The 25,764-nt window shown below is 37.1% G+C and overlaps 1 protein-coding gene across 6 annotated transcripts in view; it reads right to left on the reverse strand.

Moving 5' to 3' along the window:
* The window catches only part of UBR5 (ubiquitin protein ligase E3 component n-recognin 5), a 142,420-nt gene that overhangs the window by 57,324 nt on the left and 59,332 nt on the right, over nt 1-25,764 (reverse strand). For 5 of the 6 annotated variants that reach the window (XM_033438168.2, XM_004275328.3, XM_004275329.4 and 2 more), the window contains exons 10-22: nt 20,432-20,548; nt 20,237-20,347; nt 19,482-19,636; nt 18,025-18,142; nt 14,681-14,865; nt 11,421-11,530; nt 10,471-10,583; nt 9,309-9,452; nt 9,110-9,221; nt 8,712-8,866; nt 8,254-8,451; nt 3,294-3,504; nt 2,209-2,335 (exon numbers count right to left, since the gene is read on the reverse strand). In XM_033438168.2, coding sequence (XP_033294059.1) covers nt 2,209-2,335; nt 3,294-3,504; nt 8,254-8,451; nt 8,712-8,866; nt 9,110-9,221; nt 9,309-9,452; nt 10,471-10,583; nt 11,421-11,530; nt 14,681-14,865; nt 18,025-18,142; nt 19,482-19,636; nt 20,237-20,347; nt 20,432-20,548 — 1,856 coding nt within the window. The remainder of the gene's footprint in view (nt 1-2,208; nt 2,336-3,293; nt 3,505-8,253; nt 8,452-8,711; nt 8,867-9,109; nt 9,222-9,308; nt 9,453-10,470; nt 10,584-11,420; nt 11,531-14,680; nt 14,866-18,024; nt 18,143-19,481; nt 19,637-20,236; nt 20,348-20,431; nt 20,549-25,764) is intronic. The other variant, XM_033438166.2, reaches the window with a different exon arrangement.

Genomic DNA, 25,764 nt, shown 5'->3' on the forward strand with positions numbered 1-25,764 from the left:
GGGGTCATGGCAAACTAGAGGCATACATGCTCATCTAAAGGCATTCAAATTTTAAAGAAAAAAAAATTTTAACATTGCACAGGCCAAACAAAACATATATGGGCTATTCTCCAACCTCTAGCCTAGAGCACATTAAGAATAAATGAAGATAAATTGAGACCATAGTCTCATCTTGAACTTGCAAACTCCCAACTTTGTTGTTGTGATGTAGTCAATTCAATATTATATGAGGGGGTCATTCCTTGTCATTTAAAAAAATTGTCCTCTACCTCTTTTCTTCATTAGGTCTTGGGAACATTTTTAAGTACAATGCCCAGCTCCTCATACAGATTCTTTCACAACAAAAAACAAAAAAAAACAAAAAAAAGAAAATTATTCTTCAAGATGTTGTACACAATTCATGAAGATTCACCTGTATCCTCAGTGGCTGAGGACAATACTGAGGAGATACCACCTTGGCTGCTAAGATTCAGAGTTTTGACATTTCTTCGTATAGGCTTGCCTGGAGTCATCGTATTTTCTGACAATATGGAAGAATTCAAGGTTGATGTAATTTCCTCTTTGTAAGCACGTTATATCCATGCTACAGAAGCCTTAGAATCCAGTCATGTTCAAACATACCACTGTGACAAAAAAGCGAAGGTCATGTGTCTTCCAGATTAATAATCTCTAGAGTACATACACCTGCAATCAGATGCATCAATCAAGCTTTCCACTAAATCTGCCCTTTGTACTCAGGCACTATTGAGTCACATAACAAAACTTCTGAGTCAAATCATCATCTGAAGGCATTTAACAGTACTCCATTCAATATTGAAATTGCATCAGTTTTGAGCTTACAGCTCATGAATCCCAGCCTGCATACTCATCAAGGGGTATCGCCTAGAAAATCCATTGTAGGCTAGAGGAGGGTTTCACTTCAATGAAGCAGAGTCTGTGGACTTCCTACTGCCCGGCGTGGATAATAAGACTCCTGTGCTTTCATCTGTTCAACCGGCAGCCCTGAGTTTGAACTGGTTAAGAGCACTGCAGTGAAATCTTCGGCAAATGCCTCAAAGGAGCTTACTCTGCAAATTATTTCTGTGAGCAACACATCACCCACTCTTGAAGCTCCTTTTAGTCTTTGCCTTCAAAATAATCCTTACATGAAAAAAAGATGGCAGCACTGGCATTGGACCAACCATATCAGAGTCCAACTTGATTTGCACCTGTATTTTCCCTGAGGAAATGAAATACCTGAAATAATTCAGACACTAATTTCTTCATGAGGAATTTAAGTTGTTTTCCAGTTTAGACCAAACATTTTGCCTAGTGTAGTTCTAAACAAATGATAATTTCCATTTTGCATAGTCTACATAATGTTTCTGTACTATTTTAAATTATAATTTGGTTACCCATAACTAGTTTTTGATAAACCTCACTTCAGGATGTTTTTGAACCTGGGAAGCTATCAAGTTGGAACCAATTTTAGAAGAATCATTTTTAAAGGGAAAGTTGAATATAGAACAGAAAATAAGCAAAAGAGTGTCTTCGTTTTAAGTAGACTTTACAACCTATCACATTAGCACAGTGAGCAGTGCTTCCATTAATGATTTGTGAAGTATCCAAGAATTCTGGCTCTCATGTCTAATATAAATGTGTTCTCCTTCAGGGGAAAAAACTACAGACAGCTGTATCCTGAATTCTTTATAGTCTTCATCTATTCAAACATCTAGTAATTTTTAATGTGTTATAAAGTGTCCATCTCACAACTCAGAAAGCCTGAAAATTTAAAATACCAAACATTCATAGTATACATCAGCCTTTCATTTCTTCCCAGATCTTTAGGACGTCTGAGAAACTGAGCTAAGTAAACAATCTGAAAATAAAAGATTGAGGTTCTCTCAATTATTATATTACTTGTTCTCCAACTAAAGAAAATAACTTCCTAGGAAACACGAATGATGAGTTTAAAACACATTCAAAGAATCAAGTTTGAACTACTTGTCTAAATTACCTCAAATTTTTGAAGGACCCTAGGTCCTACTGTTTTACACCTAAACTCTAACTAGATATTGTCAGGTATTTTTCCCAGGTTGATATTGGGAGGAACAAAAACAAAACAAAAGGACCCACCAATTCATGCATATGATAGGAAAGAGATACATTTCTTTCTGTACTTGGATTATGTTTCCACCAATTAAACTTTCCTGGTAAAAATCACATTACCTTCGGCTACTTGATGATCCAGCCCGATTACCTGGGCCATTACTTGAAACAACTGATATTGCATTTGCGATGGCCTCAACAGCAGAAAGCCTTTCTGCAAATGTATTTCTTTCAGAGCGCTCTGCTTCTGAAACATAAGAGAAAAAAATTAGGATCAATTTAAACTTCAAAAATAACTAAGAGATGAAGTATGTACAGGCCATTAAATGCTAACTGCTAAGTGTTTTAGTATTCTAATTCACATACTAGTGATAACAGCTTAATTTTCCCTCCTTAGAGCAACACTTAAGCTAGAATGAACTATGACCTTTAATGTGAATTATTTCCTTATTCTGCCTTACTTTTCAACCCCCAAAGATAAAAAATAAGGTTATTCACAAGTAGGCTGAAATTTAGCTTTCACTACCAAGGAAGAAAAGGCCTACATATCGGTACCTCAATCTTAATTTATACACTACTTATAATCCTTTAGTCAGTCAACGATAACGAGATAAAGGTCAGAAACTTGCAAACCACTGTTCAAAAACGTAGCTACCAGAATATCAACTGCAGAATTCAAAATAAGGAAAACCATATGAATTACACAGTTACACTTTAGGTTTTCAGTTTCCCCCTTCACTTAGCCAATTAAAAACTTTATGGCAAAAAGCTTATTTACTTTTCCAAAAACATCTAACAACTCACTAGATTATTTTTCCCTCTACATTCTGAAAATTGGGATAAGAGTTGCCTCAATATAATTTGACTTCTCAATATAATTTGACTTAACTTGCTAAATAATTCCCATGGTAATATAAGTCACCAGCAATTATAAAATCAGTAAAGCTCTTAAGTATCATATATACAGTTTGTACTTAACAGAGAAATTAGAATTTAAGGCAACAGAAACACATTGATAAAAATTTTATTTATTCATGTTACATGTTCATCCTAACAGGCATTTTTACCTTCTGAGACTCCTAGATTTTACAAAGCAAAGTAAAAGTACATACAAATTCTTTACAGTGATTTTCTTTAATAATTTTTATATTTTCAAAATTGCCCAAAATTCCTCTTAAAGATCATGTTACAGTTCTTAATCTCACCCTCTTCTTCTTTAGTTTCCTTATTGCTGGTTGGAAAGCAAACTGATACACAAGCATGCAAAATATTTCGATTTCCATCACATCTGTGGCTGATGAATGTCTGTAGCATCTGTAGATTCTGCTCTAAAACAACCGCTTGCTCAAGATTCATAAGATATTGTCGACAGGCCTCATAGTCACAGCGTAGGATGTGCTGCATTAAGGTTTGTTTCTGTGCTCAGACAAATTAGGAAAAAAACTTCAATGAATTTGTACAGCACATTACACATGTCAAAAAGTTCACATGGCCAACACAATAATATAATCAGCTCTGCAGATACACAGAGACAATTTAAGGTGGCCTGGCAAAAGAAGCTGAACTTGAAGGTACCCTTAAGCACAGAATACAACTGACAGGAATGTAAAGGACCAATAAATATCTTCAGCTTCTGCAACTAACTCAACTCTAACTGTGGCAGGAAAGCAGCCAGATATACAATGCATAAATGAGAGTGGCTGGATTGGACCTATAGATCATAGTTTATACAGCACCCTTATTTACATCATATATAACTATCAAATTAGAACTCTATTAATATTGTTAACCAATTAAGCATAGGGTATACATTTTATTCCAAGCTTATTCTCACCTTCTTGTGCTCTTTAAGGTTACATTTACGTCACACTATGGTACATGAAAGCCAAAACCTTCAACTCCCCCCAGAAATAACGACAGACACAATCCCCAAAGGTGACAACTAATGTACTTCATTGTCAAAGACATGGTAGTAATGATCAAGTATTTATATATCATCTTGTACCTGAGAAATAGCATGCTGTGGATGGAATATTCCCCCCCCCATTCATGTTGAAGCCCAATCCCCAATGTGGATGGTATTTGGAGGTAGGGCCTCTGGACAGTCATTAGGTCGTGAGGGTGGAGCCTTCATGAATGTGATCACTGCCCTTAAAGGGGGCTGAAGAGACCAGAGTTCTCCCTTTCCACTGTGTGAGGACACATGGTCATCTGTGAACCAGTGAAAGGGCCCTCATCAGACACCGAATCTGCCCACACCTTGATCTTGAACTTCCCACCTTCCTTAACCATGAGAAGTAAATTTCGGTTGTTTATAAGCCACTCTGTCTGTAGCAGCCTAAACAAACTTAAGACACAGCATAAATAGACCAAAGAGTTCAAATGTACTTTTTTCAGAATGTAAACTATAGTTATGGGATATTTAATCGACTGAATGTAAAGCATTAGTTATGGAAAACAAGCATATCTGTTCATTTTAAATAAAATTGAGAACTGGAAGAAAGCAGGTGGGAAAAGAATGCGTGGGAATACAAAGGAAAGAAGAGAGATGCTTTTGAACTTGGCAGCTCTCCACAAATTGCCTAGATAACCCATCCCTTCCCCCAACCTTATGAGGATGAGAGGAAGTAACAATGGGGGAAGAAGGGCACAAGAAAATACAGTTAAAAAACTGTTTTCAGTACTTGACACACGTGAGATAAGCCATTCTGACTGTGGAACTATGATCCTGAAGTGACCCCATAAATTGCAAGCTCCAGTTCAAGAATATGAGGTGGGCGACATAAGACTAAATTTGCCAAAGTCTAGTGGCAAATATGCACTAATCAATACGTTGAGAGAATATGTCAAAGTCTCTCCAAAGAATGAAAAGTGCAGTACGTTTAAAAATAACTAAAATTAAGATATTTTGCTGCACACTGCTGTGATATATAGAATGTTTTCAAGCAATCAGCCAGTCATCTGGCTGAAGCAGCTACTCTACAGGGAGCTCTCATCTCCAACCTGCTGGGCAGTATATGGGCTCTCACACTGACAGTATCAATACCACGCTTACTATGTTTATCCTGCATCACTGTATGTTGTCACTTATTCTTATAACACAAAGCAGAGAGTTCAGCAAAAATTTCTTGCACGTCTACCGTGCACCAAGCCCTAGTAAATGAAGGCTATTTAGAAAGATAAATGATGGCACACTTTATCGCTACCCTTGGGATGCTGACAAAGTGCAGGGGTCATAGAATCAAATGCCTACAGAAGCATATGCAAAAGTATAAGTGAGTGGAGGAGGCTGGCTGTAAGAAAGGTAACACAAACCATATAATAAATAAATGGTGACTAACATTTGGACTTAGAGCAACAAATTTTTTTTTTTTTTTTTTTTTTGCCGTACGCGGGCCTCTCACTGTTGTGGCCTCTACCGTTGTGGAGCACAGGCTCCAGACACGCAGGCTTAGTGGCCACGGCCCACGGGCCCAGCCGCTCCGCGGCATGTGGGATCTTCCCGGACCGGGGCACGAACCCATGTCCCCTGCCTCGGCAGGCGGACTTTCAACCACTGCGCCACCAGGGAAGCCCTAGAGCAACAAATTTTAAATAGTGGGAACTGCAATGAACTGGAGACACCATGTATAGCCTCTAAGAGGACTTAATGTTTTTATAATGGCCCAATATCACCATTATCTTCTAATTCTTTAAGAGCACCTGAAAATCTGAGTTTTAAATACAAATTCTGTGATTTTTGAATGCTGGCAACCAATCAAGAATTTTTAAATGATGTGAAGGCTATTTCTAGGGGCCACATTCAGACCACGGCCACCTCCTTCAACCCCATACCCCTACCAGTTTGGAACCACTAGTCTAGTAGGTTAACAATTAAAGCTAAACTAAGAATATGAGCACTGTGTCTCTAAACAAAAGCTCATGGGTATCTCTCAGGAGCACCTAGATTCAGATTATTTTAGATGCAGTTCTAGTAAGTTTGCTTATCACCTCCAACCTAATGGAGGGTAAATAAGCTCCCATTCTAAGCTCCATTTCTATCTTTTATAGAAAGATTCCTCAAAAGAGTTGTCTAAGTTCCTCAACTCCCATTTTCTCCTTAGCTCACTCTAAATCAGGCCTGCATCCCCACTGTCAACAATGACCTAGATGGAGCCAAACGCAAAAGTCAGTATTCAGTACACGCCCTACTGTCCTACGGCATCATTTCATACACTTGAACAACACATCCTGCTTGACACATGCTCTTTGCTTAGCTTCCAAGACAAAACTCATTCGTTTCCCTCCAATTCCTTCTCAGTCTCTCATGCAGGTTTCCTTTTATCTCCTGGTATTTAAATGCTGAGACTATTTTCATGGCTCAGGCCTTAGATCTTTTTTCTCCTCCAAGACTTTAGTAATCTCATTCAGTATAAGTCCTTTAAATATCACAGATATACTGACAACTCCTAAGTACACTTCTCCAGCTTGGTCCCCTCTCTCCTGGTCTTCCAACTTACACATCTAACTCTCTATTCACCATCTCCTCTTGGCTATCTGATAAGAATCTTAAACTCCTGATCTCACCCCCCAGAACCTGCTTCAATCCTACAGTCTTCATCTCAATAAACAGCAACTTCACTCTTCAAAACCTTTTGCCCTCTGCTTCCTCTATTTGACACCCTATATTTAGCCATAAGCAAATCCTGTTGGCTCTACTTTAAAACGTATCTAGTATATCTACAGTCTAATCACTTATTATTCCACCTCCTGGGTCAAGCCAACATCACCTTCCACCTGAATTCTTTTAATAGCCTCCTAACTGGCCTCCCTACTTCCAACCCATCCCCCTTGTATTCTCAGCGTGTCAGCAATGACCTTTTGAAAATGTAAAGCAAATCAGGTCATTCTCTGCTCAAATTGCTCCAATAACTTCCAGTGGTGTTGCCTCCACATCTAACAAATACAAACACCTCAACCACAGTATGTTCAAAACTAAACTCATCCTTTCCCCTTATCCCATTTGTTTTTCCTATTTTTCTGGGGTTTTTTGGCTGCACCGCACGGCATGCGGGATTCTAGTTCCCTGACCAGGGATTGAACGAACCCGTGCCCCCTGCAGTGGAAGCGGGGAGCCACAACCACTGGACCACCAGAGAATTTCCAGTTTCTCCAATTTTTCATTTCCCTATCATCCACACCTAAATCAGAAGCTTTACAACCCCTTCCTTTCATTTACTGCTGACATCCTGTCACCAAGCTTTAGAGAGCTTCTACTTCCTTAAGATCTCTTAAATCCATCCCCTCTTCCTTATTTCCAAGAGTTCAAGCTTAGGGCTTCCCTGGTGGTGCAGTGGTTGAGAGTCTGCCTGCCGATGCAGGGGACACAGGTTCATGCCCCGGTCCAGGAAGATCCCACATGCCGCGGAGCGGCTGGGCCCATGAGCCATGGCCGCTGAGCCTGCGCGTCCGGAGCCTGTGCTCCGCAGCGGGAGAAGCCACAGCAGTGAGAGGCCCGCGTACCGCAAAAAAAAAAAAAAAGAGTTCAAGCTTACTTTGTTTCTAACATGGATAATTACATTAGCTTTTTTATCTGGTCTCTAAACTTCTGTTCTCCATCCACTGCTCATCTTCTTTAAAAACACACAAAAAAACCAGCTTAAAATCCTTCTCCTCCTAGCTTTCAGGGGAATGCTCAGGCCCCTTAGGTTAACGCACAAGGCACCCCAGTGCCTTTCTCCCACCTTATCACTTGCCACTCATTGATCTGTATAAGCCCTACCTTCTAGTTATATCAGAAGAATGTACATGTTCTCCCAACATGTACATTCTGAGATTCACAAAGGCTGCTCTTTGTGCCTGGGTAACACTTCCTACCTTCATCCTGTGTCTAGGAGACCCCTATCTGATTCTTTAAAACTATATCCAGGTATCACCTCCTCAGAGAAGCCTCTACAGTCACAGTTTGATTTACAGCCCTCCCTTTTGTACTTCTACAACATTATGCATGCCTTACTCAAACGCTTAAATCACACTGTAATCAATGGTATACGCATCTCTCTTGTCCTAATAGACTATTAGTTCCCATAGGGAACCGGCAATGAATGATCTATTCAAGATTGTTTCCCTAGACTCCAGCAGTGCCTTCTGAATTGAAATGCCAAGTAGTTTCAAAAGTCAGATTACCTCTACAGCCATGATGATAATAGCAGCTTTCTTTTTGATTGTTGAATTGGCAGGAAGATTTATTAAAGAATGTACACCCATTCCAAGACTACTAATAGGTGGAAGATCAAGCCAATCAGGATCCCTTATTCCTCCCATGCAATCTTTGGCCATGGGGTAGATAGTGCCATTTCCATCTCGAAGAATAATAGGAGACTCCTATAATAGAGGTGAAAATTAAAAAGTTTGGCTCCCAATCAAAAATGTTATGTCTGATTTTTACAATAGTTATATTTATTTTCAAATTAGATTTTATATGTTTGTAATAGTGACCAAATAAGAAACTTAATATTAAAATATGTTGAATATTCTAAATTCTTCAATGTTTAATAACAAGCAAACTAGAGCCAAACCCTAAGCATCACAAAAATGCCAATGTTGTCATATAAATTTTCAAAAGCAAAAATAAGCCTCTATACCTGTCCAGCAGTAAAGATGGCTACATTCCTCTCATTCTGACCAAGGAAAGCAATGCTGCTTGTAGGGAAATTATTTTCCTGTTCTGCTTTTCCTGTAGCAAGATCAAAGATACAGTACCGTACCCAATTTCCAGTCTTCAAAACAGCATGCACACCTTCAGAAACACATAAATGTTAAAAAAAAAATGTTACACATCCTTAGTGAACTCTAGTAAGTACCTACCAAATTTTACATCTCTAGCCACATTTCAAATGTAGATACATTTCATTCCATAACGTTACACACAGGAGACAAAAACTGCCAAATGCCCCAAACCACTTTATCTAATTCCCATTCACTGCACAAGTATTAATAGAACATGGAGTATGCCAGTTAGAAAAGTTACAAAATCTTTTACCTTTGGAATCCACATTCACTGCTAATATTTCTGTTTTTTCAGGTATACAAAGCTTTTTAGGAGTCCTTTGGAAACAGTCAGGAACTTTTGGTGTTCCTCCAGTTTTGACAACCTGCATGACAAAAGGAATTTTGCTCTCAAATCTGTAACATACTCAGGGTCCCGACATTCACCTGCTGAGTGAGTCCCCTACACTTACCTGCAGTTCATCAATTCTAAGTAACCTACAATCCTGAAGGAGAGAAGAAGGGTCAGCATCTGAACCAGAGTTGTTTTGACAGTTTGTATTACTGGACGTTCCTGGAAATTTTACAGCAACATAGGCTCCATCCACTTTCAGCACCTAGAATACAGGTAAATACGATAAATGTTAACACTAACTCATATGAAATCAATATGCAAGTTAGAGTCATTGAACCAATTTAACACTGAAGGCACTTAATTCCTTATGAGTATGTTTCTTCAATGATCGTCAAGTTGTAAAATTAACCTGAACACACTCACCAAATATACTGTTGACATCTACTTCCATGACATATTATCCACAGACAACATAGGTAGAGTGAGCAATGCACAGAAAGCCAAGCACAGGACTTGAAACCAGAATACTTGAGTCCTACCTCTGCTACTTACTGCTTTTGATTTTAAGCCAATGTGATCGTCTTAGAAAAACATAGCTGCCCGTAAACTACAGTTCTATTTGAAATCAAAAGGCCTTTGTAAATTGCAGGACATGATGTATCTACTCTGCCCTTTAAGTCCAAATGAAAGACCATTCCATTTCACAAACTAAAGAGCAACCAGGAAAAGTTACTTTGCAGGTATTCTACAGCTATAGTTCCATTTTGTTTTTAAGAATGTGAAAGGACAAAGGTGAAATTAATGGCATTCCAGCTGATGAACTCTACTCACTTGGTTTCTTAGGAGGCAAGACCCTCTCCAGGAAGAAGGGAAGAGAAAGTGGAAGCTTAAAGACAGTAGCAAGATTTTTAAATGTTATGGAAGATCATCTCCATTAAAACTGTATAAGTCCCAAAGAATGGACTGTATCAAAAAGTAATGTTATTATCTCTTAGCAACTTTTCTGTAAATCTAAAATTATTCCAAAATAACACTTTTTAAAAAAAGCAGAATATCACCATAAATGCTCAAGGAGAGGTATAATAATCTTCAGTTCATCTGTCAGGGACAAAGGAGATACGTGCATCAGATTAAAGGATGGGACTAAAGAGATCATTAGAGGTGATAAATAAAGCAGCCTTGAGGAAAGGGCTGATGAGCACTCACCAACCGTAAGTTCTTCGATAACCAATACCATTATAGTTCAGTTAGTAACTAATTCTTAGACATTCTGAACAAACCTTGCCAACAGGAACATTCTTAACATCTTCCACAAAAACGACTTCCCGAAGAGACCACTGCTCTTCGTTCACCTTTTCCTCCTCTTTTGGGGCAGGGGTGGACCGTCGTCGTTCTTAGACAACAACAAAATGGTAAGTACCAAAAAGAAAATGTGAAAGAGACTTTATAGATTTCATCTAAATATATGAAAAAAGATCATTTGTAAAGGGATACATAACTGAGACATCTAAATAAATTTCATGAACTACTGCTTTATGAATTGAGCTTTCATAACTAACTTCCACTTTAAATGAATTCATAGTGAAAAATATCCATGTTCGTTAATGCCTAACAATATTAACACTACTATAAACAACTGCAAAGAAGTATTTAAAAATTTTAAACTTATTCTGGACCCTCAAAATTAGGGCTATCGGACCCATGTTTAAGAAGGAGGATCTGTTGGGCTGTTCTTAAAACTAGCACATGACTATTAAAAACTTTCAATTTCCTCAAGTACAAAGCAATTAAAACTAGAAAATAAATGTACTTTGGAAAGCTTTTTTAAAAAAAATTCTTTAAATCCAAGGTGCAGTAGTAAATCTAGGTTTTTAAATTCTACAAATTCTGAGCGAAAGTTGTGACCAAGCCATAACCAATCTACAATAATAGTCCCAACAAAGGTAGGCAGATATTCTAGAGGGGCAATTATTTCCTTCTATTACTGCAATGCACTTTACATATTGCAGCAAATTATAACTCGCAAAAACAACAAGAATACTCAACACTGTAAATACTGTTTTTCTATTTAAATAAAGTTGCACATTGAAAAAAATCAAACTAGTAGGAACACAATTTATATTAAAAGATATTAAAAATGGTCTGAGTTGCCTCAAATCAGAAACAAACTGAACACAGCTCTCTGCCTGGGATCTTACTTTGACCAATGTGTACTACACATAAAACTTACTATACGGCATTGATGCACTGCTGGCAATGGAGGATGCATCACTACACGTGGATGCTGGAGATGGTGGAGGACCCATTTCTGTTTTCACAGGTTCCTGCTTACTTTCAGGCCTGCAATTAGAAATAAGATTCTCCTTATAATTAGGAAAATGACATATTAGGAACCTGTCGAATGGCTTATTTTTAAGACTCAAGTTTATTCTCATTAGGGAATGAAATAGTAAAAACTTATACAAAATGGTTATTCTTTAGGATGCAAACTGAAAAAGATACACATTGCATACTTCAAATTTTTCTTAATGTTTTAAAATAGGAAAGAAATATACTATGTGAAGCTATCAACAACGTGGAACAATGGTTCAGATAAGCCTTATCTAGGAATAACAACAAAAGCTACACTCAATTTATCAATATAGCTTTATCATAAGCCTCTTGAGAAACAAGTTTCACACTTCAGTAAATCCTGACTTGGACACTGCAATTTAACTGAAAAGATGATAAAGGCAAATAAATAAAAAGTCTACTATATCATTAATTTCCTAGAGTTCAAAGAAGGAACTCTCCTTGCAATGGCTTACAAAACTTTACCACCAGATGGTCCAAGAATAATCACCTGCTATAACTGAAATGAGAAATTATAGTATTAATAAACTATCCCTCTTCCTTGAGTTATTTCATTAATGCTGTACTCGAGAAGATAACTATAGCAACTACATAATATTCTACAGATGGTAAAAATATATTTTTATTCATTAAAAGGCAGAAGTCAATTTTTAGAGAGAAAAGTCATGTATTACTCAGAAATTTGTTATATATAGATTATGCTGGTATATATTATAATCAGGGCTATCAGCTTAACCCCCTCATCTGCTATTAACCCCACCAGGAATTTCACCTGAGTTTAGAAATAGTCCATAGAAAAACAGCGTTATTTTTACCAGCATCTTAGCAAAGTTCTCAGTACAAGCACACATGAACACTCATGGCTGCTCTGCAAATCCTGTGACAGTGGAAGCAAGCCAGTACTGACTCATCACGAGCACGCTTAAAGTCAGCACGTTTCCATGACTATAAGAGTCTACTGACATGAAAATGATTATCTTCTTAACATTTAATTTCACTTAGCTCTTTTACCAAGTTTATTAATAAAGAAGGCAAATTTCAAGGAAGGTTCTGAAAAACTTAATAAATCACAGGATATAAATACCACATCCTATTTTAATCTCGTTTTCTATTTGTGCACATCAAAAAGATTTCAAATGCTCTTTACAAAGTTTCATAAACAATGAAAATGTATTTTGCTACTTTTATTTCTAGGATAAAAACAATCAATGCAAATAGAGGGAAAGTCTATCCACCTATTTTTAAAAACAAGACAATATATGGAATCTAAAAAAAGAAAAAAAAATGATCATGAAGAATCTAGGGGCAAGATGGGAATAAAGACACAGACCTACTAGAGAATGGACTTGAGGATATGGGGAGGGGAAGGGTAAGCTGGGACGAAGTGAGAGAGAGGCATGGACATCTATACACTACCAAACGTAAGGTAGATAGCTAGTGGGAAGCAGCCGCATAGCACAGGGAGATCAGCTCGGTGCCTTGTGACCACCTAGAGGGGTGGGATAAGGAGGGTGGGAGGGAGACGCAAGAGGGAGGGGATATGGGGATATATGTATATGTATAGCTGATTCACTTTGTTATACAGCAGAAACTAACACGCCACTGTAAGGCAATTATACTCCAATAAAGACGTTAAAAAAAAAAAGATGGCATGTCACATCCTACTCAACACTTTGGTTTCTCCCTTTGAAGAAGCAAAGGAAGAGAGCTGCCAAGCAAGGATCAACTTATGACCTAAGAGAAGTCATGTATCACTAGCCATCAACAAGCATCTCCACCATCGTGCTAAACACCCAGACCAAGAGTATGACCTACCCTGGGATAAAACGTGGGAGTTTAGGGGAGATGGCAATGTGGTATTTTCACTTATGCCTTTGCCTGCAATGAAGTAAGCCTTTAAAAAGCAAGTGTCTAGAGTCTGGTATTAAGAATGCTCAATTCGATCAGCTAATATGGGCTAGATAAGGAAGAGGATTCTAAAAAACCTTTTTCTCTTACACGGGTTCCTTATAAATCTAGTGCCAGCTGAAATTCATGTGCTTGGAAAATATCCACACCGTGTCTTGCACTTTAATATAAAGTATTATAAATCCATTTAATTGAATAAACATATTCTAAAACAAAAAAATAAATAAATTTAAAAAATAAAAACAAGACAGAGAGCACAAAGCACAAAATAAGCAAAAAACTTAATTAGGCATAAATTACAGTAGCTTTGGTTTATAAAAGAATATCTTTAAACTTATTTTAACAGTAATCCTTGTACAATCATTACATTAATTTGAGCAAAAAATTTCGAAACTTTAAAAATCTATATGTATAGTACAGTCCCAATCATTTCTTTTCAATGCTTGTATAATTTAGAATAAAAGAAAATAGTATACCAAAATATTTAAAATGCTATTTCTGGAATGTGATATTATATTACTCTTCCACGTTTCTATAATGCTCATGTATTTTTACAACATTAAAAAAAAAAGTAATTTTGAAACTTTACTAAAGTGTTTAAGATCATGTACCAAACAACCAAATCATAAAGATGAGTAGATGCTTCTAAAAGTACAGGTGTTAAGATCTGTGTACCTGGCTCCCAAACAGTAAGCCAGCCCCAGAATGTGGGTTATACACAATTCAGTGGTATTTCTGTTCACATATCCCCCCCAACCCAAAAGTTTACAAATCCTTTATAGAATTTCCCTCCCCAAGCACATTAACCTGTAAAACCCTTTCAATGATCAAGATGCAGGCAAGATGTTTGGTAGAAATTAAGATGATTATACATGGAGAGAGGAGGAAAAAGTCTGCCTAAGACAGTATGGCTGAACATATTATCACTGCTATACAACACCTTCCAAGGATGAACTCTAATGACAAACAAAGACATCAAAAGAGAACCCTACACTGCCATTCTGGCCACCAAACATTAAGAATAACTATAATATACAAATATTAACCAATTTGCAAACAGTAAATTTTACCAATTCCTTTGAAAATTCATGGGGATCTTAATAAGACCCCCTCACGTTAACACTTGTCTAAGTCACTGTACACCTCTAAGTCTCCTTGGTACCCCCCTTCACATACAGAGCAAACTAGAAACTGATGTTAAATCAAGATTAGTTAGGGCATAGTACTTACTTAGCTTCAGTAGTTTTGCTAGCTTTGTCCATGCTTTTCAAGCTCTCAGGAGATCTAAGCTGAAACCTACAGCTATCATTCATATTCCAAACTGACTCCATTAAGACACCAACTTTAGGAATCCCAGCACTAATTGAAAATGCAACTGCTCCAGCATGATAGAGAGGATTATTTCTTAGGCATACCTAGCAAACAAAAGAAAAATCACCATCAAGATGACAATTTTAAAACAAACTAGAGGAGTTACGTGTTCCCAAATTATGGAGCAGGAATAATTGGCACATTTGCTAAAAATGAACTTTAAAATTTCATGCAGCAAATAACCTGACCATTCTGCCACAAGGACACAGAAGAGAAATAGCAGAGAAGAAACTAAAAAGGTTATTATTTAAAAAGTGAAATGTGAACAAAACAATTACATTTTTTTATCTGTTTCTTATAATTTGAAATTATTTTCTTCCTTAATTCATGATGCTATATATAGGCTCCATAACTTCAACTCTACCGCTACTTGTTTCCCTCAGAAGACTGTTGTTTCCTACAAGCCAGAATTTTCACTGAATAATATAAGTTTTCTCTTAAATTAGAAAAAGAATATGTAGACATTAGTGTTAGAAGTTAACTGAGTTCAGCAGTGAATAACCTATAAATCTTCACTGCCATGGAGCACCCCTAGGTCATACTCTAAAACCAATAACCTCTAAGGTGACACTGCCAAATGCACCAACAGTAACTCAAAATAAGGTATGAACATTATTTCTGGAAATCTCTTTTGATTCTAAAGCAGCCCAATCTTACTTTCTGTTCAGTCATCCAGTGACTAACGATTATGTTATATTTGACAGTGGACTATATGATGATCATGTTTTTTGTCAATTTATAATTAAATATAAGTCACACAGTCTTAAGAAGGTGGTACATTTGAGAAGTACAGGAACTGGAAATACTGACACAGAGCAGGAGTTCTGTCAAAGAATAGTTGTGTGTCACTAAATATAGCTCTGTGGCATAGAATGAATAGTTCAGAAGAGCCGACTTCTTGAAAAGGGTATGTCCTGCTTAGGTTGACTTAAAGAGAGGTTTCATCCATAAATTTTTGGAAAATACTGGTGAAAGCTTAAATACTGAAAGAGGATCAACAAGAAAGAAGGCTATAATTGTCAAAGAAATGTGGCAAGATATATTAGAAGTTATCCATTAACACCTTCTTATAAAAATAAATGCACCTTAGAGACAAGGAGGTGTATATCCAGCATATAAGAAGACATGAAATGAGTATTTGCTAAACATACTACTCTCCACAATTATGATCTGTGAGTGCAGGTGCGGCTGCAAACTCTTAACTGATCGACCATTCTTTCTGATGTTAACATATGAACGATTTCCCCATTATGTGGCCATGACTATCTTAAACCTCCAGTTTTCTACACTTTAAAACAAAATCTTATTCTATACCAAAGTATTGGAATATGCTGCTATTTTTCACCAATTTAGTGCCAAGCTATTGCTTAAAACTTTTCTTCAGTGCATCTTTAAAGGATTTTTCTACCCTCCCTGTCTATAGTAATGTCATCCTACATGCTAATAAGGCATCTGCCAGGATATTCTGCTAATATGTGAGTCTAATAAATAAGGAACTTTGAAAACATGAGAAATCAGTATGTGAACTGAATAAGAAAAAGGGAGCTCCTAGAAAAGAGAGATCTGTCCAAACCAACTGATGTAAATAATGAAGACTAAACAACAATATTCAAAATAATGGGTAATTGCTGAAAACTTCCTACTTGGAAGGCCAACAAAGGAGTCAGAACAAGACAACCACGAATAGGACCAAAACAAATGGGAGTCCCAAACAAAAATAAGAAGTACATAAGCTGAGTTTTGAAGAAAAGTAACAGCTAAAGCAGTGATTACTTTTTAAGACATAGGTAATGTAAACATGATACCACCTTACAGTGATGAGAAAAAGCTGAATTGAAAAAAAAGTGCTAGATGAGGAAATTAGTGCCATGTTACATCACAAAACCCAACACTTGTCTAAGCATTAGGGATTATAAAGTCCTTAAACACTCATTGCAGCACTTGCTATAATGAATATAAATATCGACTTTTAACCCGAAGATAAATTTCTAACAGAATCTAATGAATTAGAAGTATAACGGTAGTGTTCAGACTCTTTTGGTCTCAGGACCATCTCCCCTTTTTAAATATTACCAAGAATCCCCAAATCTTTTGTTTATGTGGGTCATATATAGTTGGTATTTAATGTATTAGTAATTAAAACTGAAAATTTTAAATATTTAATATTAATAAACCCCATGTTAATATAATTTATAAAAATAACTACATTTTTTAAAAAATCAGCAAGAAAAGTGGCATTGTTTACATTTTTGCAAATCTCTTAATGTCTAATTTAATGGAAGACAGCTGGAGTCCCATGTATGCTCCTGCATTCAATTTGCTGTAATATGTTACTTTAGCTAAAGTATATGACGACAACTCAGCCTTACACAGATAGGTAACTGGAAAAAGAAGGACTCTCAGATCCCCCGAAAGGGCTGAGAAGCCAGCAGGAGTCCTTGGACCACACTTTGAGAACCACTGGGGTACTAGAAAATCACATTCCATAAGATATATATATAAGAGGCTAAAACCATCTCAGAAACTAGTAGAAACACGAGGATTTGATGAAGACTCCTGCCTCATGCTGACAATATTGCCAGAGAGCAGTATCTTTCAAACTGCTTGGTCATAAGAATCATCTGGGATGTTTGTGACACATAAGGAAGCCTGTGTCCTACCACCAACCAACTGAAAGAATAATTCAGGCAAGGGGCTCCAGACTCTACATTTTTAAACTCTACATTTAAGTACTAAATGATTCTTAAAACCAGGCTAATCTGAGATTCCTGTCCCACAGGAAAACCAGCTGACATCAGGGCAGAATCTATGTTACTCAGCTATTGAGTGAAAAGTGATGTGGCACATACATACTACTGGAACCAGGTCCTTCAAATGACATTCATTTATAAAACTGCCTACAGGGGAATTAATTACAGGGGAAGAAATGATTTTGATGAGCAACAATGTCCCTTAGGACAGACTTAATTCTTTTTTTTTTTTAATATGTATTTATTTATTTTGCCTGCAGTATGCAGACTTCTTAGTTGAGGTACGCGGACTTCTTAGTTGCAGCGTATGAACTCTTAGTGGCGGGCATGCATGTGGGATCTAGTTCCCCGACCAGGGATCAAATCTGGGGCCCCCTGCATTAGGAGCGTGGAGACTTACCCAAGGAAGACCACCAGAGAAGTCTCAGGACAGACTTAATTCTAACCACTTACCTGGGTACCAACAGTGATGTTCGGCATTGAAGAAATACCAGCACTAGATTTGGGCTTTTTGTTTTTTGCTCTAGCTTTCTCTAACATTTTTTTCCTTTGACTAAAAGGGACTACACCCCTGAAAAGGAAAAGCAAAAATTGGACAAATAAGCGGCGAAGAAGCCCATTAAATAAATCTGAAATTATACACATTATATTTAAGTATTACTTGTATATTCCTTCTCTAATATTTTTGCCTCAGTATAATATTAGCATGTGTAACTTATTAATAATCATAACTTGATCACAGGTTTACAATACATAACTGGGTCCACTTTTATTAAACATTTAGGATTAAAAGTCACAGGAAATTCATCATTTGATATTTACTTCCAAATAATTCTGTTTCATTAGTAAATTCCCCTATACATTACTTCTGCCAATGCAAAGTTGCTGATAATTCCCTAAAACACAACAGAAAATACATTTGAAGCCCCTTTCAAACATTAAAGGAATAATTAAATGAGGCACAGAATATTCATACAATGACATACTTTAATAACCTTTAAAATTATATTTTATGTAGCTGTTAAATGAAAAAAGTATGAAAAACACTCTAAGTTTCTAATTAAATAAAAGCAAAGTACACGTTTATATATAGGAAAAAAAAAAAGATTAATAAAATACTCCCAAAATGTTAATAGTAGTTACATTTGGGTTGTAGGATTATAGGTGATTTTTGTTTCTACTTTATACCTTTTAAAAATTTCATAATTATAGTCACTAAGTATGTATTATTTTTATAAGCTTTTCTTTATCTTAAGGGTTTTTTCCAATGTTACTTTGCTCCAAAGTGAAAATTTCCCTCTCTATAAAGCATTAGCTTTTTTTTTTTTAATTGAAGTATAGTTGATTTACAATGATGTGTTAGTTTCTGGTATACACCAAAGTGATTCAGTTATTATATTACATTTTTTATATATATATATATATATATATATATATATATATATAAAATGTGAAATATATACGAATATTAGATGTATATTCTATATATAGAATATGAAAAAGAATATATATACACATATAAAATATAAATAAAAACAAGTAATCTTTTCAAAAGGATTGTGGTCAAAATATATATATATTCTTTTTCATATTCTATACATAATATTCTTTTTCATATTCTTTACCATTATGGTTTATTACAGGATATTGTATATAGTTCTCTGTGCTATACAGTAGGACCTTGTTGTGTGTCTATTTTCTATAGAGCAGTTTCTATCTGCCAATCCCAGACTCCTAGTTTCTCTCTCCCCTACCCCCTTTCCCCTTTGGTAACCATATGTTTGTTTTCTGTGAGTCTAAAGCATTATCTTTCAACTGACCTTCTCTATTGGTATTCCACTACTCAAAGCACCTATCTGTGTACATAAAAGCATCCACTGATATGAAATACCCCCCTCTGTGATACTCACCACCAATATAAATTGTTCTCTAGCTGTGCGCAGGTATAAAGGGCACAGCAATGTAAAGAAACAATCCGTTCTCCTTGAAGTTCTGAGTAAGTCTGTGCGGTGTGCTCTAATTTAGAAGCCACAGAACTTAAAGTTTCATCTACCCATGTAGCAACCTAAAGATAAAACACCAGAGGATTAAATAAAAACAAGTAATCTTTTCAAAAGGATTGTGGTCAAAACGAGGGTAAGGAATACCTACACTCTGGACTGGAATTCTAAAGGCTAGAAAAAAAAGTAATTCAGAAAAGGTCCTTAATAAGACTAGAAACTAAAATACTTTCTTCACGCAAGTCAATCAAAATACTAGTTATTGAAATAAATGTCTAAAGCCATCTCTAAGGCATTAATTGAAAGTCCGTATCTGCTCCAACAATTTTTAAACGAATTTAGTGACTCTAAAGTCACACTGATAATCTGAGATATAATATCCATACTTCCTCAATCTATCTACTGTAGTTCTTCAATATCTCCTCTTTTGCCAGGACTTAGCGTGAATATTTTTCCTTCCCTTAAAGTAGAAAGCTATCTCTGAAAAGGAATTATAATACAGAGATAAACCAGCAATAAAAAGATTATACATTGGATTACTGTACTAAGGCTTGAGACACTTTGTTATTTGCAGATCTAGTTAGATAGAAATAAAAAGATGGAAAAGGGGCAGGGAGAGGAAGAAAATCAAGAATTTAAGAAATGTTTTTCACAGTGTGTCATACCTTGTTATTTTCTGTAGCTACAGTTGCTCTTATGCTATTTGCAGACAGGAGAACTATCTTTTCATTGGTTAGCCCCAAAAATGTTGCTCGTGGATGATGTAAGGAAGGATTCTTTGAAAGCATAAGAAAAGTGATTACCATTTTGTATGCTGATTTGAAGAGCTATTTAAAGGAAGATTTAATATAATGAAATACCTGTGCATTTCTGTAAGGCTCAGATTCACTCCACTTCCACTGATAAAGTTCTCCTTTACTGCTGACAGCCAAAAGCTCAGAATACAGAGCCCCAATACAGATGAATTTTGTTCCATCCTGTAAAATGGAAATAACACAGTGGTATAAATATAACAACTGCCAAACCTAAAGATTCGGATACATCACATTAATTACTACATCAAATTTCGATTAATTATGTGAACACACAAACCGCTTTAGCAAAGTCTCCAGCACAGCCCGCAATGCCCTCCTTTAAGTGGCCTGGGTGCCCCACCCCCGCCCCCGTGCCTCCGAACTCACTCTCCTCCAGTCATATTGGCCTTTTTCCTGCTCCTGCCAGTATCCCACCATGTCCTTGTCATTCTCTTGCCTTGTTTCTCAGGTGACTCACTCCCTCTCCTCAATCAAGTCTGCTCAAATGAGACCTTCCCTGACTGCACTATCTACAAAATCAGCACTCTAATATTCCATCTCCTGACTCTGCTTTCTTTAGTTCACAGCACTTCACAACTTGACATATTTACTTGACGTATTTACTCATTTATAGTCTACTTCACTCAAATATAAGCTTTGTCTTGTTCACCACTGTATCCCCTGTTCTTAGAACAGTGAACAGAGTAGATGCTCAATAAACGTGTTGAATAAATGAAGAAAAAACAGACTAAGGAGTTGAAGTGGGGAAAGTCGAGTATCAACACAAGATTCCTTCCCTGTAGGCTATTCCAAGCTGCTGAAACAAGTGTCTGTGTTGTTTTTTAGGGTAAAAGTTCATTTAGTTTTAAAGCAATGCACATGCAATGAGTCGGAACGCAATTAAATTATAAAAAGTGCAGACAATAAATTAATAATATAAATGATAAAGTGATAATTTTTTTAACATAAGACCAAAATGACCAGAAATCTCACAGCAAAGCTTGCCAATAACAGATTTTACGTTGTATTTTTGCCACTGCAAAACTTCTCTGCTCTCTTTGATGTTCTGGCTCCAGAGTATGCTAAACTAATGGCGTCTTTTTAGGTTTCTGTCAAATTCCAATCTTATTTGGTCAGATGGGTTATGGTGCTCAGCTATAGTCTGTGAAGCCTGTCAAGACTTATAATAACAACAGGTTATGCCTCAGAGCTGTATAGAAAGAACACTAATTTTTTTTTTTTTTGCAGTTTCATGCTGTTGATTTTTCTTTTTTAAAATGTAAGCCACTAATTGTTTAAGAAAAAATTTTAAACCAAAAGTTGCATATTAATATTACACACAAACCAAAACACAAGTGACTTTTTTTTTTTTTTTTTGCGGTACGCAGGCCTCTCACTGTCGTGGCCTCTCCCGTTGCGGAGCACAGGCTCCGGACGCGCAGGCTCAGCGGTCATGGCTCACAGGCCCAGCCCCTCCGCGGCATGTGGGATCTTCCCGGCCCGGGGCATGAACCTGTGTCCCCTGCATCAGCAGGCGGACTCTCAACCACTGTGCCACCAGGGAAGCCCAACACAAGTGACTTTTAGCACAGTACATACATGCTTACATAAACTCAAATATTTACACATTTAAAACAATTTCCATTTAACATACGAAATTTCTGAAATACATAAAAGCATTAATACTTTCTATAAAACTACAATTAAAACATCAAGTGCTTTCTTGGAGTTTCAAGTTACCTCTTTAAAATAAGATCTTGCTTGCATATATAGTCTTTCTCCAATAATCAGTATGAACTTTTTTTCCCCCCAAGAGGTTTATTTTCCAGGTACATTATAAGCTCAAGAAAACGGACCCAACAATTATGCAATGTAATTATGTCACAACAACTTAATTGCACATAATGCTTTAAAGTAGGTTTGGATGAAGTTCTCAAACACTTTGGTATATGTTCTTCAGGGACTTCTGTTAGAAACAACAGGAATTTTAAGCCCCTTCAATCCCCATTTTGCTTTAAAATGGACAAGTCTTTGGTTAAAGTTCTATATTTTGGGCATTTATTATTAATTAAAATGGTCCCCAAACCAATAAATGGCGCTGATGTATTATTAGTTTACAAGACTTCATTTAACTTGTTTCTGATGCAGTGGGAAGCTATAGATATTCATTTATTATAACATGTCATTGATAGTTTCAATCTTTCACTTAGAAGCAGACAAATCAATAGGTTTAGTCAGTATCTCTGTTCATTTTCTGTTATAATCTAAACTATACAGTAACTTCCAGTAACTATAGATACTGAAGAACACTAATTTTAATCTTCTATTTTACCAGTGCCAATCAGCTCTATTTTCAAGTCACATCTATGGAGGGATGGGAAAGAGACCAAACTTGAAATTTTCCAACTTAGCAATTCTACTCTTCCCTTCACCATGGGTATCTGAAAAACACACCGTGTACTTTCTCCAGGGCTGCTGCATCAAATCTTAACATTTCTACCTCACACTTCCTTCTCGACCCTTTGGTTAAAGAGATGATAGAATCAGACCAAGTTGAGTCCAAAACCTGGATCCAACACTTATTAAGTAGGTAACTTCAGATAAGTTATGTAACTTCTCTGAACCCATTTCTTCACTTCTAAAATGGGTATAATAATAACACGATGGGGAGGGGGGCGGTAAAAACCAAATAAAGTAACATATATTAAAGCACCTGGCACAAATATGTGGTCAAATTCAACTCTGGTTACTCTGCTGCCCTGACTTCATCTCCTACTCACCCAAAAGGCACAAGCTTCCTGAGTATTTCCATCTCCATCCAGACTTACTTAATGAAAAAACACCATTCTCCCCTCCCCCTCCCCTTCTCAGAGAAAGAAGTGTTCCTCTCTACTATCTAAGGACAGCTCACCACACACAGTGGACACAACCCTCTCTCATTACCTCCACAACCGTCCAAACCCGCCTGCCCTTCAGTCTTAGGCCCGGAGAAGTGAACTGTCACCCGGCGTCCGTCTCACCTCACCGGCTCGCACTGACAGCCACGCCTGCTCTTGCAACAGCCTTATCGATGCCCCGTGCATTGAACCAATCCATCTTCTCTCTTCAAACTCTTTGAACCATTGGACCCTGTTCATCACCAGTTCTAGAACCTCTCCTCTCCCTTGTTCACAGGTCACTACTCTCTACTGGTCTTCCTCCTATCTTCATGACTACAGTAATTTTTCCACCTTCCTTGTACCACCACGTACTCCCTGACCCAGATTCTGTCCTTGTCCGTTTATTCAAATGATGTTCCACCCTCAGCCTAAGTGACTGTATCCACTGGGGCGCCACGCTTTTAAACATGTAAATCTTCTATCTGCAGACTAACCTGCAGATTAACTGCCTGGATGTCTGAAAAGCACCCTACCATCACCAAAATGAATTCATCGTCTCCTCCAAAGCTACATGTCCCCTGTAGTCCCTGTCTCCATGAATGACATCTACCACCCACCCAGTAACAGGAGGGCAACAAGGGAACCTGGGCCCTCTCTTCAACTCTTCCTCTTCTCTTAACCAGATGGTGACTAGCAAACCAATGCTATACTTTGTCTCAACTTCCTCGAACATTCTTCCCTTCATCCATCCTCCCTGTCATTGCTTTGGTTGAGAGCCTCACAATTCCCTTCTACAACAATTCTAGCAGTCTCTTAACTGACTCTAGATTTTTACTATTCCTATCTTTCTCCCACTGTGCCAATAGTACTCGTCTCCCTAAAAATATACAAAACCAAACCCCACCAATCTCATCATGTCATTTCTCTAAGAACTTTGCTGGCAGAACAACATCCTAACTCTTTGGCAAGTCGTCTAGGGCTCTCTGGTCTTCTCCACCCTGCTCTTCTCCTTCTCCCACCACAGAGCAGCAATTCTGAATTTCTCACTGCTCCGCAAACACACCCTGACCTTTCCTGACTCTAGGCCCATACTTGACGTGTTTGGAATGCCTCTGCATCTTGGTTAATGCCTACTTGACCTTAAAAATGCTGCTTAAATGTCATCTCCTCTGTGAAGTCTTTGCCACATCTCTCAGGTGGTGTTAGTCATTCCCCACTCTGAGCCCCTATAAATACCGTATTCACACCTTCAGTCTAGCACTGGTCATACTGTGAACACATTTCATTGTATGTGAATGTCTGTCTTCCCCAATGAGTTGCCTATGGGAAGGTCCATAACGAATTCACCTCTACATTCCCACAGGCCAGCCTAGTGCTTGGCACATAGTAGGAGCACACTGACAACTGAAGGAACAAATTCATCTCAACTCAAACTTTTTGAGTAAAAACTCTGCCAGAGCAGTACAATCCTAAACAATTCATCCCTATAGCCACAGCATGGTGTGTGAGGCACTCTCAGAACTGACTTGCCTATATCCTTCAAGGATGGACCAATGTTCCCCAGCTCATTAGTCCTGAATGAGCTAAGTGAACCCTGAAGGCCCTGAAAATCCATTATGGACAAATGTGGAGAGATGGCAAAACCACCAACCAAAGGAAGATGATGGAAAAATCACCTATTGTCTCTTGCCTGATTTAGATCAGTAGGTGGAGAAATACAAAGCCATCAAATACACACAAAGAAACAGTATTTTAGCTCACACACTTCATAATATCATAGAAGACAAGGCTTTTATCGTTTTGATGAAATACTAATGGCTGCTTCTGAGCAAGTTGGGCCCTGCTTCAATCCAACTGGAAAAGGTGGATATGCACATTTCCGTTAAGATCAGTAGTTTGTAGCTCTATTTTTTTTTTTTAAACAAAACGAATCCTTTAGAAGCTGAATCTAATCAATAAATTTGCAACTGTCTGAACATTAAAGATCAACCAAATGAGGAATCCCTCCCTAAAGACAGATGGAAAATGTCAAAAATATGATAAAAATTACCTTAAAAAGTCAAAGCTTTAAAAGAAAAAGAAAAAGGTCATTCAGCATAGCAACATGAACTCCTATTAATTTCATCTAGTGACTTACATTTTTTAAAAAATTGGTCTTATTATTCCTAAATTTCTCCCTACAAACCTTGGTTTTCTTTTTTTAAATTTTCCTACTATCAGCAAATACTAGTTTTCCCATTAAGTACCAATTCTAACTGCAATGTGCTGTGTATTATGGCTGAAATGGATGCTATACAACTACAGGTTACATGGCACAATTTGTTAACTGTCCTTATTCACACTTCACTTCTCCTTACCTATCTAGGTTTCCATTTTCTCCTTATGCCTGGCTTCTCTTCCTCTTTATGACCTCTTCTCCTTTTGCTCTTACTTCATTATTAAAGTACATTTGTGACACACCTAGCCAACTTTTAACAGATACTTCCTGGAAGCTTCCATATGTCGATTTAAAAAAAAAAA

Source organism: Orcinus orca, chromosome 17 (assembly GCF_937001465.1).
Source record: "Orcinus orca chromosome 17, mOrcOrc1.1, whole genome shotgun sequence".
Taxonomy (NCBI): Eukaryota; Metazoa; Chordata; class Mammalia; order Artiodactyla; family Delphinidae; genus Orcinus; species Orcinus orca.